At 43.6% G+C, this 15,001-nt stretch overlaps 1 protein-coding gene across 3 annotated transcripts in view; it reads right to left on the bottom strand.

The window, feature by feature from the left end:
* Positions 1–7,006: 7,006 nt before the first annotated feature.
* Positions 7,007–15,001, bottom strand: part of ANKRD28 (ankyrin repeat domain 28) — a 150,370-nt gene continuing 142,375 nt past the window's right edge. For 2 of the 3 annotated variants that reach the window (XM_064167240.1, XM_064167239.1), the window contains exon 28: positions 7,007–7,359. In XM_064167240.1, the coding sequence (XP_064023310.1) occupies positions 7,073–7,359 (287 nt within the window). In that variant the 3' untranslated portion in view covers positions 7,007–7,072. Of the gene's footprint in view, positions 7,360–9,011; positions 9,117–15,001 lie in introns of all 3 variants that reach the window. The other variant, XR_010307548.1, reaches the window with a different exon arrangement.

Here is a 15,001-nt window from a genome sequence, read left to right as displayed (position 1 = left end):
CATAGGCAGAAACACCTCCCATTAGAAGAGATTGCTCAAGGCCTCATCCAACCTGGCCGTGAACACCTCCAGGGAGGGAGCAGCCACAGCCTCCCTGAGCAACCTGTGCCAGTGTCTCACCAACCTCACTGTAAAGAACTTCTTCCTACATCTAGTTTAAATCTCCCCTCTTCAAGTTTAAACCCATTACTCCTTGTCCTGTCATTACAAGACCTTGTAAAACAGTCCCTCCCCAGCTTTCCTGTAGGTCCCCTTCAGATACTGGAAGGTCACGTACAGTTACATAGTGACACACTGCAATGTTCCTTTTCCAACCTTAGCTTGAAAACTGCAGCATGGAAAGGAAGGAGCTTTGTCTATCTTAATGTAATATGACACACAGCATTAGGAAAATGGAAATGTGAACACTGCTTTAAAGACAGGGATCAGTGCTAAAGAGACCAGGATACTGGGTTTGGAAGTGTTGCAAGGCATCTTCACCTTCTGCAAGCAGGGACATTGACCTTCTTTCCCCATCAGAAATGTTCAGTTGTGAGGCAAGCTGTAGAAAAAGCCCATGGCTTGAAAATGTTAGTCACAGCTGTAACTACTTTTTCCCCAGAGAAGGGAAACCAAACTACTCCTGTCCTTTTCCTGGGTTCTAGCTGATGGAGCACCTGAGAGAACCGTTCTTTCCAAGGCTGCTATTTCAGACAGTTTTTCCTCATGCTAGGTATGAGAGGGATACATAGACCAGACCATGGGCTTGGGTGGCATTTACAACAGCTAGCCAGGCACTTGCTTCTCCTGTTTAGCAGTAAAACAAAAGAGGTTTTTGTGATGAGGTTTGCAGGTCATTCTAAATACAATAATAGGCTGTTTTCTCTAAGAATAACCATTTGTCTTGCCACTTCCCATTAATGCATGGTGCTTGTGTCCAGAGAAGGGCAACAAAGCTGGTGAGGGGCCTGGAACACAAACCCTATGAGGAGAGGCTGAGGGAGCTGGGGGTGTGCAGCCTGCAGAAGAGGAGGCTCAGGGGTGACCTCATTGCTGTCTACAACTACCTGAAGGGAGGCTGTAGCCAGGTGGGGTTGGTCTCTTCTCCCAGGCAACCAGCAATAGAACAAGGGGACACAGTCTCAAGTTGTGCTGGGGGAGGTCTAGGCTGGATGTTAGGAGGAAGTTGGCAGAGAGAGTGATTGGCATTGGAATGGGCTGCCCAGGGAGGTGGTGGAGTCACCGTCCCTTGAGGTCTTCAAGAAAAGCCTGGCTGAGGCACTTAGTGCCATGGTCTGGTTGACTGGCTAGGGCTGGGTGCTAGGTTGGCCTGGATGATCTTGGAGGTCTCTTCCAGCCTGGCTGATTCTATGATTCTGTGATTCTATCATCTAGTGGAGAGGCCTAGATGTGAGAGCTGTGTTTCAGCTCTTCAGATTTCAGTCTGTGAAGGAGAGCCATCTTTAGAAATTCTTACCTTGTCCTAGCCAGAAGGTCATGGTTACAGATTCATTAAAAATAAATGTTTTAAACCCTATTCTGGAAGAATTTGTCTCCAGCTGTGCTATCAGCTTCCACAGCATATTAAAGGATCATAAAGGAAGTCATCACAAATCATTGAACAATTACTGCAAGAGGCAACAACTCTTGGGCAGTCCTGGATTTAAGGCTTTATATGAATTTGCTGGGCCAAGTTAAAATAACTTCAAATAGACTTAGTTCTTCCTGGGATTAATTTTGCTGAGCTTATATCGAGACTTATGGAAGTGGAGTTTCAAGTTCAAACTGCTTACTAAGAGATTTCCAAGGCTCTTAGCTCCAAGGTTGTTAGTTTGACTCCATCCAGGGCTGAAATATCAGGAATTATTGCTATTAGGCACCAATTTAGTTTGACTCCATCCAGGGCTGAATTATCAGGAATTATTGCTATTAGGCACCAATTTAGTTTGACTCCATCCAGGGCTGAATTATCAGGAATTATTGCTATTAGGCACCAATTTAGTTTGACTCCATCCAGGGCTGAATTATCAGGAATTATTGCTATTAGGCACCAATTTAGTTTGACTCCATCCAGGGCTGAAGTATTGTTATCAGGCACCAATTTAGTTTGACTCCATCCGGGGCTGAATTATCAGGAATTATTGCTATTAGGCACCAATGCTTTTTAACCAAGACCATGATGGAATTTCTTTTAGGAAACAGGTCTGTACCCTCAGCAGAGTAACAGAGCAGACAGTGGTGGGAAACGAGGAGGGTACTCCTCCTACAGCTCTTCCAACTGCTGCTGGGGAAGCCCATGGAGCTCCCTCCCTCACCCTGTGGTACACTGTGCCAAAGAGCACATCCTGTGGTGCTTAGAACTGCTGTTTCTATAAACATCCTTTTTATCTAGGTTCCTCTTTTTAAGATTGGAACTTCCCTGACCCAAACATGGAATTACCCAGCATGGGCACCCCCAGACATCTTTAGCACTGCTAAAAATGCCATGCACATGAAAAAACTTCTCCTAAGTATGTGCTAGACAACGGTGCTTTGTTAAGGGTTCACAGTTGCTTACGGTCTCTCTGCACTTACCCTCTCACACAGTTGTTGTATGCTTAAAACAGAAAGGTCACCACTTTTTTTCCCCCTGTAATAAAGGGGCTATCAGCACACCACTTGTGTTCTCCCAGCCAGCTGGGTTTAATGAGCATTCTCTCCTTTTTGATAAACTAGAAATAGAATTATGTCATTCTGGAATACTACAGAAGTTGTTGCCATTAAATGGACATCATTTCTGGGCAAGACAGGAAGGCTAAATCCTCTCAACCCCAGAACTATTGGGTTGAAGAATCTGTAAATAACATCTCATGCTCCTTTTTAGAGATACTCCATAAAACTTAGGTAAAAGCTCTGCTGCCAGAGCAGGACCACACAGTCTAGCTCAGGGCACACAGGAACACATCCAGACAGGTCTGGAAAGGCTCCAGAGAAGGAGACTCCACAACCTCTCTGGGCAGCCTGTGCCAGCGCTCTGGGACCCTTACAGTCAAGAAGTTCCCCCTTGTGTTGAGCTGGAACCTCCTGTGCTGCAGCTTACACCCATTGCTCCTTGTCCTATCCCAGGGAGCAGTGGGCAGAGCCTGTCCCCCCCCCCCACCTTGGCCCCCAGCCTTCAGATACTTACAAACATTTATTAGATCCCCTCTCAGTCTTCTCCAGACTAAACAGCTCCAGTTCCCTCAGCCTCTCTTCATCAGGCAGTGCTCCAGTCCCCTCATCATCCTCATAGCCTTCTGCTGGACCCTCTCCAGCAGATCTCAGTCCCTCTTAAACAGTGGAGCCCAAAACTGTTTTGACACAATTTTCTGGCAATGAAGTGTGAACACAGAACCCCTCCAGCCACACACAGCATTAACTGCTTCACAGAAGGCACCTCTCATTGGGAGAGTTCTCTCACAGCCCCATGGTTTCTGAACGAACAACATGCCATTTGTGGAATGTCAACACATTCTGCTAGCAGTCCAAACTATCACAAGGCACAATAACTGTCCTACCCATCCTGACAGCTGGAGTTGGGTTTTTTATGTGCTCTCTTTGTGGGTTTGTTTGGGTTTGTTTTTTTGGGGGGAGGGAGGTGTGTGTGTATTTCTGTTTGTGTGTTGTTCTGTTTCTTTCAATAGGATCAAACACATACAAATTACAATCTACAGCCAACAAGTTCTAATGATGAGATATTTGAGACAAATAATGTAACTCTGAAATCCTAAAAGGAATGAACAGTTTGTGATCAACCCTCCAGAACTTTAGCTCTGAGGAGTTCACAACATTTAAAAAGAATGGAAACTTAATGCAGCAGCAAAGTTTACTCCCTCAAGAGATGAGCAGTCATGAAATGGATGAGGTATGACTTCTGACTGACACAAGGAAACAAAGGTGTCCAGCAGCTCTTTTTTCTGCATTTGCCTATATTCTGTATCCAAATCTTTTAACTTTTAAACCAATACCTTTAGAATTTTCCCTCCTCCATCATCCTAGCACACAGTGACCATGAGTAGCATAGTGCTCAGTCTTTGTCATCCTGCTAATTTTTCAAGACAGGACTGTCTCCTCCTATAAACTGCCCACTGGCCTCAGACACCACCCACTGAGGTAATAGAATCAATCAGGTTGGAAGAAACCTCCAAGATAATCCAGTCCAATCTATCACCCAGCCCCATCCAATCAACCAGACTAGGGCACTAAGTGCCTCAGCCAGGCTCTTCTTAACACCTCCAGGGACAGCAACTCCACCACCTCCCTGGGCAGCCCATTCCAATGGCAAATTAGCACAATACCATCTGCTGACAACTCCTCTCAAGAAACAAAAATTGGAGTTTCGTTAATAGAAAAATGCAGTTGTTACCTTTTAAATTACAGGCTGCTTCTTGGCATTCTGGTTCTGAGGAAAACAGGTCCATGCTCCTTCAATCTCTGTAGTTAAGTGGATGCAGTGATTCCAAAGACAGGCCAACATGGATTGTTTGAGTGCTGCTGCATGCTCATCTGAGGCACCTATATCACTCCCACACAGCCCCATACTTGACAGAATCAGAAGGAAGCATGTACAGGAATCATCATCTCTCTCTGACACAATCTAATTCACCTCACAGACAAACATACTGCATATAAACAATGAACACAGGCACAGATGCTTAAGTAATATTTAAAAGGAAGCCTACAGCAATAACGAAGTAGTTCAACATTTAGAATGACTTCAGATTTAAATATCTCACCTTTGCTTCAGAATTAAAATGCTGGCATAATGAAGCAGTTCAATGTTTAGAATGACATCAAATTCCAATAGCTCACTTTTGTTTCAGAATTAAAATGCTGGCATAATGAAGCAGTTCAACATTTAGAATGACTTCAGATCTAAATATCTCACCTTTGCTTCAGAATTAAAATGCTGGCATAATGAAGCAGTTCAACATTTGGAATGACTTCAGATCTAAATATCTCACCTTTGCTTCAGAATTAAAATGCTGGCATAATGAAGCAGTTCAACATTTGGAATGACTTCAGATTTGAATAGCTCACCTTTGCTTCAGAATTAAAATGCTGGCATAATGAAGTAGTTCAATGTTTGGAATGACTTCAAATTCCAGTAGCTCACCTTTGCTTCAGAATTAAAATGCTGGCATAACGAAGCAGTTCAACATTTGGAATGACTTCAGATTGAAATATCTCACCTTTGCTTCAGAATTAAAATGCTGGCAAAGCCTTTGCAAAGCAGACTTTATAAATTCTAACAGTTCAACAAAAGCAACTTCGTCATTAATGCTTAGTAGATACAAAAGTTATTCATTAGTAGAACTCACATTTGAGTTTTATTACACTCCATAAAATATACAGGAATCTTGAAGTACTGAAAGAGTGCAGGTAAATACAGTATTCAAGCAGTCACTAGTTCTATGTACATGCTCATTAGTTCTTCAAAAACCCCACCAAATTATCAAATAGATCAAAATATTGTCCTGTGTTTCCACACCATGTTCAGAAAATCAGCAGGTAATTTACAGTACCATAAAGGTTTCCAGTTTCACAATACAAAAAGGCTAAAAAGGAAAATTGAAACCAGTTTGCAGTGATTTATTTGTACTTGACCAGGACACGCAAGGATTCCTTGCATGTACAGAAACAAATTCACTTGGTAAGTAGCAGTTATAGTTAAAGCAGAGCCAAATTAAGGAAATAGTCATATTTAACAGACAGAACTTCAGCTTACTTATGTCAGTTTTTCAGTTTTCAGGCAATTATAAAACCCCCCACAGTAGTCTGTTATAAATAAAAAGAAAAAAAGAAAGAAGTAATAAAAATTTGGGCAAGCCTGAACTACATTACAGGGGACCTGTTTCTGCTGTTCATGTTCTAAATGGAGCACGACAAAGGTACACAGCTTCTCCCACAGACCAACACTGTACTTGTTTCTCTAATAGGGAAATATACTTTCAAATTCACTTCCCCCACCCCCACCCCCCTACACCCCTTGCTCCTTGCCACTCCAGGATTTAAAACGAAAACTGATGGGGATATACAACTTTGCATCTTACATACAAACGTATGATGTAAGGAAGTGGAGAAATGACTGGCAAGAGCTCTCAGTCACGAGAGGGCTACCAAGATGTTTTGATTGGTTATGTGGTTTTGTAGTTTCCAAGTCACTAGTGTAATTTTAAATGGAAAAATAAAAACCTCCATCTAAGAACTCAAAAAAGAGATCACCTAAACCTGTGCAACAATTCCTGCTTCCCTTCCGCGTCTCCCGCCCCTTCCCCTTGCTTTATTACACTGTACATTTGTTTTTCACCCTGACTTCACCTCGTTAGCTGGTTTAATTTTAGTATGAGACTTCATTTTCACTTCACCTGAAAGAAAAAGAGAACAGAACTTTGAAGCACATCTGCTTGCTTTTCGTGATACATTTTATAGCATCGGAAGGCTCTCGGATGATTAAGCAAAGGAAAATAATCAACATTTAAAACCAAATCTAAGCTTTTCTTTTCCAGAAGGAATTAAGGTTTGGTTGAAACAACTTCTCAGATAACCTATTCCAGTTTTCACAATAACCTACTTCATTAAAAAGAAAAAAAAAAAAAATTAATCTTTTAAGTTATTTGGTCCTTTGGCAATTTGCAGCACAAACAATGCCTACTGTACCAAACTCATTTATTGCCTTCAAAATGGTTTTAGTTTCATTGATAATATTTAAGTCTGGCATCCTTTGTGTTGTACAAGAGTGGTGTTCATTTACATCGAGTAGGGTTGCCCAGCCTGCAGAAATTACTCCTGGCACCAGCAACAGAAAATAGAACACAGTTAAATAAAAAGAGTTTTGACATTCCTTTTTTTTCCCCCTCCCCCCCCGGGTGGATTCCAAGTCCTTGATTTGAGAATTTATGTTTCTTCTGCAAAATATGCTCTTAAAAATCCTCCTAGAGTCTCACAGGTTAACCACAATAAAAAAAAACCAAACATCTTCTCCAAGGTCTGTCCTCTTTTGTGACAGCTTTGTGACAGCACAAGTCTGACCTTCCAGCGTGAGCGTCCACTCCAGACCTACAAAACGCAGCTCCTAATAGGTCTCAGAATCTGAGTCATTGAGTTCATCTTCTTCTGTATAAGGGTAGCCACCTTCCCTGCCAATGTTGTTGAAAGTACAGTAAGAGCTATGGTCACTCCTCATAATTGGCAGGGAATCGAAGGTGACAGTTTTTGAGGTGTTGGTGTAATGATTAATGGCATTGAATGTAAGGGAAGGTAAGGTGCTGCTGGATGAAACAGGCATCATCGTGGCCAGAATAAGAGCTAGGCAATCAGCCACGTCCTTATTGGGTGCGCAGGCCAAAGCTGGTGTGTAACCTAGAAAGCCAAGAGAAAACCAAAACCTTCATTTAAAACAAAAGAGAATGTAAACCTTCCTCCAAGAGCTTATAAGCTTTCAGCTGCAAAAGTACTTTGTATTGACTTAGTTCTGCACCACTTAAAACCCCCAAACACATGAAATGCGTTATCAAATAGAATTTTTCGGCCTTTGGGTTGCAAAAACACAGCCAGAAGTTAGTGAGCTTTGGAAATGAGATGTAACTGCTTCGTTAAGCACACTCAAGACACTCTAGGTCAGAGAGAAAAGCCTGGCTTTGGAAATGGTGAGAAAGTCACCTGGCTGTGAAGAGACAACTAATGGCAGCCAACGGTGATGCACAAAGGCGTTCACTAGAGAGCCACTGCAGAAACTACAGCTTAAATATTTCTTCACCCCAAAGCTTTCATGCAGCTGTTCATCACAGAGTTATCTTAATAAGACTCTCCTGTCTCAGTAAGAAGCTTGCTAAAGCCTCAAGAGCAGCGAGTTGAAAGGGCAGAGTACACAATTGCAACCAACCTATAATTTATTAGAATATACAGAAATATGATCTATAAAGCTACTGTCTGACTTTTATCTGGGGGATATCAATTAAGAAACCCACAGAAGTTTGAGGAAATACCAGCTAGGTTAGCAGACTAAGGTTGCAGACAAAAGCTACACCTCTCAAGTTTCCCAACTGGCCTGGTGAAGCTCCTTCTGCCAGGCAATGCTACTGCAGTAACTCCAAAACGCAGGAGGACAGTCAAGTCAGATTTGTGGTTGGGGTCACAGCTGTAAAATCTCTTCTGGCTAACTGTGTCTCTAACAATCCTCCAACATTTCTCCTTTTGCAGCTTGCTCCCTGCCCATCTACTGGAAATGCTTCAAACTCTCTTTAGTGAAGGTCCAAGCACTGGTCCTGTCTTGGGCTTTAGCCATAATCATTCAGCAAGGTGCCCGAGGATAAGATTTGGCACAGCTCTCAGGGTGTATCTACCACATGGAGCCACTGCAACCAGTAGTGACAACAGCAGCTCTAGGAGCAGGGCAGTCACAAGTACCACCACAGATAACTGCTACTTCTGCTGCCAAGACCAAAATCCTTCTACTCAGCTCCACACAGAAGCAGGTGTTCAGATCACCTTGTAGCACCTTCACAGTATCTCTTAGTGCATGCAAGTAGACATTCCCATGATAAGCTGAACAGGAAGAGTCATGTTCAGGTACATTTGGAAGTCTGAAGTCCTGCACTACCCCCAACTCCACAACTTCAAGGTGTACAATAACCAGGTAAAAAGCACACGAGGAATTTTAAACAACAGAGGGCTATCTAGACCTTAGGAAGGCCCAGAAACAAGGCAATGTTTGTTCTACCAGCAAGAGTTTCCACTACTAAGGAATCATCTCTATCACAGAAGCAGATCCAGGGCAAGTGTTAGGCTGGAGCTCAGGAGTGGTTACCACGTCGTACAACTGCACAGTTTTAAACAAGTAGGCACATCATGGAAAATAACAGCAAGCAGGGGGGGACAGACAATCTTGCAGTTGAATTATTATTGGCTCAAACAGACCTCGTGCTTGATGCTTGGAAGACAGTAAAGACAACAGTCCCTGCCCAAAGGAGCGTACGACCCAAGGAAACAGAGAATTCAAGCACAAAACGCACCAGCTGACCATGCGATAGGGCCGTGCAGAAGTGCAGCGCAGCAGATGGTGTCATTGTTAGTAAGGTACCACAGCACTTAAACACCTCAGAGTTAACAGTGACAGTCTGCAGGAGAGATACATTTTGAGAGTATTCAGAAGCACGGGCCAGAGCTTGCTAGGCTTGGACAAAGTCTGCATTTCAGGCACGTCAGGCAGAACAGAAGGCTCAGCATTGATACTCGAACGCACACCATTTAATATCTACAGTTGCTGGAGATTGTATGAAGGCAAGATGACACAAGGTGAGTTTATTCAAGCTGGTCATACTCAACACCATTTCTTTCACTAACATGAGGTGAAAAAGGCTCAAAGAAGAAAAACGAGCAGTCACCATCTACCTTTGAGTGTCCCAGTTGGTCATAAAAACAGTAAAGATTAAACAGATCACTTGCTTCTTTTAAAAGTTCTCTACAAACAGTATTCATACAAATATTTCATTGTAGATCTGAAGCTTCTGGCTTTCATAACTGGGAATAAAATAGCAGTTTTATCTTTGCCTTGGACACAGGAATGTGAACTACTTGCAACAGAAAAGCAGCACATCTGCATCCTCCACCACTTGGGTTTTTTGTCTACTTTAAAATCAGAAGAACAAGTTATATTTTTATGTCTCTTAAATAACTGCAGGGGTAAATACTTGAAATGTTGTTTTAATTAGGTGTTGGTAAACGTATTAACTCCACTGAAGTGCTCTTACTGCATTCTCATCTAAGGCTTCCCATAACCTGTGCTTGTATTTCTGTAAGCTTCCATGGCAAAAAAAAGAAAATAAATCACTGTCTGCATTTAGAGCCAGGACAACAGAAGTAGAGTAAGTGAAACAGCTTCCTCACACAAGAGAAAAGAGACTAAGTGGTGGGCACAGACTTAAGATCAGGACTCCTTCTGCCCATATGCAGCACTGCTCCCTCTTCTGAAAGCTTCTGTGAAGCAGTCTACAGGAAAATCAGAGGTTTATTCATATGGTCAGTGCAAAGACAGTTCTTAAGATAACAGAATGAATTCTTAGTCTTGGGAAAGACTATGAGCAAGCAGTGTGCCCAGGTGGCCAAAAAAGCCAATGGCGTCCTGGCTTGTATTAGAAATGCTGTGCCCAGCAGGAGTAGGGGAAGTGATTGTCCCCTTGTACTTGGCTCTGGTAAGGCCACATCTCGAGTATTGTGTTCAGTTGTTCAGTTTTGGGCACCTGGTTACAAGAGGAATATGGAGGTGCTGGAGCGAGTGCAGAGGAGAGCAACAAAGCTGGGGAAGGGCTTACGAAGAGTGACTGAGGCAGCTGGGGCTGTTTGGAAAAGAGGAGGTTGAGGGGAGACCTCATTGCTGTCTACAGCTACCTGAGAGGATGCTGTGGAGAGCCTGGTGCTGGTCTCTTCTCAGAGGCAATTAGTGACAGAACAAGAGGGAATGGCCTCAAGCTGCAACTGGGTCAGTGTAGACTGGACATTAGGAAAAAAAAAATCCATGGAAAGAGTGGCTGCCCAGGGAGGAGGCTGAGCCACCACCCCTGGGTGTGTTTAAAGGTTGGTTGTATCTGCTGCTGCAGGATATCACAGTATCATCAGGGTTGGAAGAGACCTCATAGATCATCAAGTCCAACCCTTTACCACAGAGCTCAAGGCCAGACCATGGCACCAAGTGCCACGTCCAATCCTGCCTTGAACAGCTCCAGGGACGGCGACTCCACCACCTCCCCGGGCAGCCCATTCCAGTGTCCAATGACTCTCTCAGGGAAGAACTTTCTCCTCACCTCCAGCCTAAATTTCCCCTGGTGCAGCCTGAGGCTGTGTCCTCTTGTTCTGGTGCTGGCCACCTGAGAGAAGAGAGCAACCTCCTCCTGGCCACAACCTCCCCTCAGGTAGTTATAGACAGCAATAAGGTCTGCCCTGAGCCTCCTCTTCTCCAGGCTAACCAATCCCAGCTCCCTCAGCCTCTCCTCGTAGGGCTGTGCTCAAGGCCTCTCCCCAGCCTCGTTGCCCTTCTCTGGACACGCTCAAGCATCTCAATGTCCCTCCTAAACTGGGGGGCCCAGAACTGAACACAGCACTCAAGGTGTGGTCTAACCAGTGCAGAGTACAGGGGCAGAATGACCTCCCTGCTCCTGCTGACCACACCATTGCTGATGCAGGCCAGGATGCCACTGGCTCTCTTGGCCACCTGGGCACACTGCTGGCTCATGTTCAGGCGGGTATCAACCAGCACCCCCAGATCCCTCTCTGTCTGGCTGCTCTCCAGCCACTTCAACCCCAGCCTGTATCTCTGCATGGAGTTGTTGTGGCCAAAGTGCAGCACTCTGCACTTGGAGCTATTGAACCCCATCCCCTTGGACTCTGCCCATCTGTGCAGGCAGTCAAGGTCCCGCTGCAGAGCCCTTCTGCCCTCCAACCCAGCCACATCTGCCCCCAGCTTGGTGTCATCTGCAAACTTGCTGATGACTGACTCCATGTCCTCATCCAGATCATCTATGAAGATGTTAAAGAGGATGGGGCCCAGCACTGATCCCTGAGGGACACCACTAGTGACTGGCCACCAGCTGGATGTGGCTCCATTCACCACCACTCTCTGGGTCTGGCCCTCCAGCCAGTTCCTAACCCAGCACATATGGTTCAGGGTGAACCTTGTAGAGTAGGGTTAGTAGTTGGACTTGGTGATCCCAAGAGTCTTTTCCAACCTGAATGTTTCTGTGATTCTGTGAAAGTCATCTGAGGCATGAGGCATGAGTCATCTGAGAAGCATTGACAAGAAAAAAGTGGAAGTCTCCAAAATAAACTAGAATATGAGTAAAGAAAGGCTTGGAAAAGAACTAAACATTTTTTTTTCCTTTCTCCATTCTTTTTTTTTCTTTAAAATAAGGAGTTTGAAAGAGAATGCCTCCTCTCACTACTGTGCACCACAGTAACACATGCATGTGACAAACATGACAGCTGGCACCAGGAAATTCAGCTAGCCTAGCAAGTCAAATAGTGGGGGCAAAAACCTTAAAGCAAGCCAAACCCCCACTTGTTAAGTTGGTTGAGCAACCAAAAATAAACTTCAGCTGGTGTCAAGTGAAAGAAAAAGACAGTAACTTAAGAGAGGTAAACTTGCAAAAGTAATGCAAAATGCAGCAGACTTTTTGTAGATGGGAGTGATGGCAAAGTTTCATTAAGACACCTGGGGAAACACAGGAAAAACACAGAAAGATTTGAGGGGAACTGATACAGAACTGAGAATGAACCCTCAGCATGACTTCTTCTGGCAACTATTCCAGACAGTTAATTTAGTGCATTTAATTTTTTGAGAACTAAGAGGGTGAAGCTTTTCCCAAAATTAGTATCTCTGATAGTAAGCTCAGCACATGAAGACATGCTCTGAAACAAAACCATAGAATCAACCAGGTTGCAAGAGGCCTCCAAGACCATCCAGTCCAACCTAGCACCCAACCCTGTCAAATCAACTAGACCATGGCACTATCAACAGAACAAGGGGACACAGTCTCAAGTTGTGCCAGGGCAAGTACAGGCTGGATGTTAGGAGGAAGCTGTTGGCAGAGAGAGTGATTGGCATTGGAATGGGCTGCCCAGGGAGGTGGTGGAGTTGCTGTCCCTGGAGGTGTTGAAGCAAAGCCTGGCTGAGGTACTTAGTGCCATGGTCTGGTTGACTGGCTAGGGCTGAATGCTAGGTTGGACTGGATGATTTTGGAGGTCTCTTCCAACCTGGTTGATTCTATGATAAAAAAAAAAAATTATTTATAAACTGAAACACTCAGAATTGGAGCAATAATATTTTTTCCCCAAAGCTTATGTTTTTCAGTCATTTTCTGTAGCCCAGATACAACAGCAGGACTAAAAAGTAGTTTTACACAGCTATAAATAGAACTAGAGAGTGCTTGTAAAAAAAGTCAATGCAGCCTCTATAGAACAGGACAACTGTAATGACAGGATGAGGAGTGATGGGTTTAAACTGGCAGAGGGGAGAGTCAAACTAGATGTTAGGAGAGGGTTCTTTACAGTGAGGGTGGTGAGACACTGGCACAGGTTGCCCAGGGAGGTTGTGGCTGCTCCCTGTCTGGAGGTGTTCAAGGCCAGGTTAGATGAAGCTCTGAGTGACCTGTTCTAGTGGGAGGTGTCCCTGCCTATGGCAGGGGTTTGGAACTGGATGATCCTTGAGGTCCCTTCCAACCTAAACCATTCTATGTTTCTACAAACTTCAAAGGCAGAAAGGAGACCACCACTCCATACCAGCTGAGGTTCTGATGGTTACATATTCTATATATCAAGACACATTTCCTATAAAATACTAAGACTTTGCCTCCAATTTCATCTAATTCTACCTGAAATGCCAAGCTTGCACAGAACAGGACTGTACTTATGAGCTCTGCTGAAGCAGGAGGATGTCAAAGTTCTGATGCAAAATACTCCAGCACCCAATTCTTCAGTCTCCTTTGCTAAGCAGTTGGCTCTGGGCAACTTGATCTAGCAGAGGGTGTCCCTGCCAATGGCAGGGGGGTGGGAACTAGATGACCCTTGGGGTCCCTTCCAACTCTGACAGTTCTGCAATCCCACAAAACAATAAAAATAAAATCCAAGTTCCTCCTATATTTTCCACTTTAATAGAACTAAACAGGTGTGTGTTTCTGTTTTGTTTTTCCTTAGAAAGACTTACATACTCTACCAGAAAATGCTACCATCAGCTTTTTGAGCTAAAGCAGAACCTGGCTAGCACTACTGCCAGCTTTTCCTTTGAATATAAAATGTACACTATGGAAATCAAGAAGACCTGTAAAACAGCTTTAGCAAGCCTGCTGACAGACTAATACTTCTAGGAGTTAAGGAAATTTACAGTGACAAGTGAAATAGATGGATCAACCCAACCCCATGAAAAATTCTCTTGCTCTCTCAGGACTCCAAAGTATTTCTTGCTTTGCACATACTGTACTTCAAGCTGGCACATTTATCCAACAGGAAAAAAAAAATAGATTCCATTATGAATATTCTCAAAATAAATTTCATAAAGTAACTGCTGTTAGAAAGAAAAGAACCACAGTAAGGAACAAGATCAGCACTCAGAGTTATCTTAAAATTCAATCATGAGCAGAATGAAGAAGTTTTATTATGTTGCAGTTAGGCTGCCAGAGAACTGTGACTTCTACACGGATGCTTTTCTCTGTTATGCCAAAGAGCCACCCTGGCAAGGGACTGGCTGACTGCACAGAAAAAGCCCAGAGAAATACAAACATCTCCAGGTAGCACATGTGTGATGTGAAACAGGGATCAAAAAGATATGTTTTCCAATCTTGTGATTTTATGGAGTTGCCTTCAGCAGCTACTCCTGGCCCCTGTTTTAGTCAAGGAATGATCTTTAAATCACCCATGTCACTTTAAGCAGCACAGTCTGAGATACATACAGCGAGTGACACAGTAAACACTAAGGCAGGGAAAGCTTTCCAAACTGGAAATATATTTAGAACTATTAATTAGGCACATCCCTTCTGGAAAGAACAAGCAAACAAAAAAAAAGCAAACAGCAAGCCCCACCTCCCAGCTACTGCTTTCACTTAAGAAACACCAGAGTATGGCGTAAGAGCAGCAGGCTCTCGTGTTTTTCAAAGCACAGCTTCAGAGGACCACAGATGTCTTACACGAAAATATGTAAATAAGAATTCAACAGATCTAATTCTCTTTTGTTTGTACAAGGTATAGGATTTATTCTGTGGTAATGCAGCTACTTTTTCTTACTTCAGTGTGCCAAAACCCACTAAAGAGCCAGAAGCTTGAGACCGGTAAATGAGATCTGTAATTTGCACTCGCCCTTCAATGCTAACACCAGAATATACTTACTGTGACAAAAGGAATGGCAATTCAATCCAGCTGCTTAACAGCTGCAAGCTGTATTTTACTTTGAGCATTATGGTTTTATGACCTTTTTATGTATGCCAAAGCTAGTGTATTTATAGAATATACATTAACAAAA

Source organism: Pogoniulus pusillus, chromosome 28 (assembly GCF_015220805.1).
Source record: "Pogoniulus pusillus isolate bPogPus1 chromosome 28, bPogPus1.pri, whole genome shotgun sequence".
In the NCBI taxonomy this organism is placed as follows: Eukaryota; Metazoa; Chordata; class Aves; order Piciformes; family Lybiidae; genus Pogoniulus; species Pogoniulus pusillus.
Note: the sequence above shows the minus strand (reverse complement) of the source record. Positions and strands in the feature narration are given on the sequence as shown.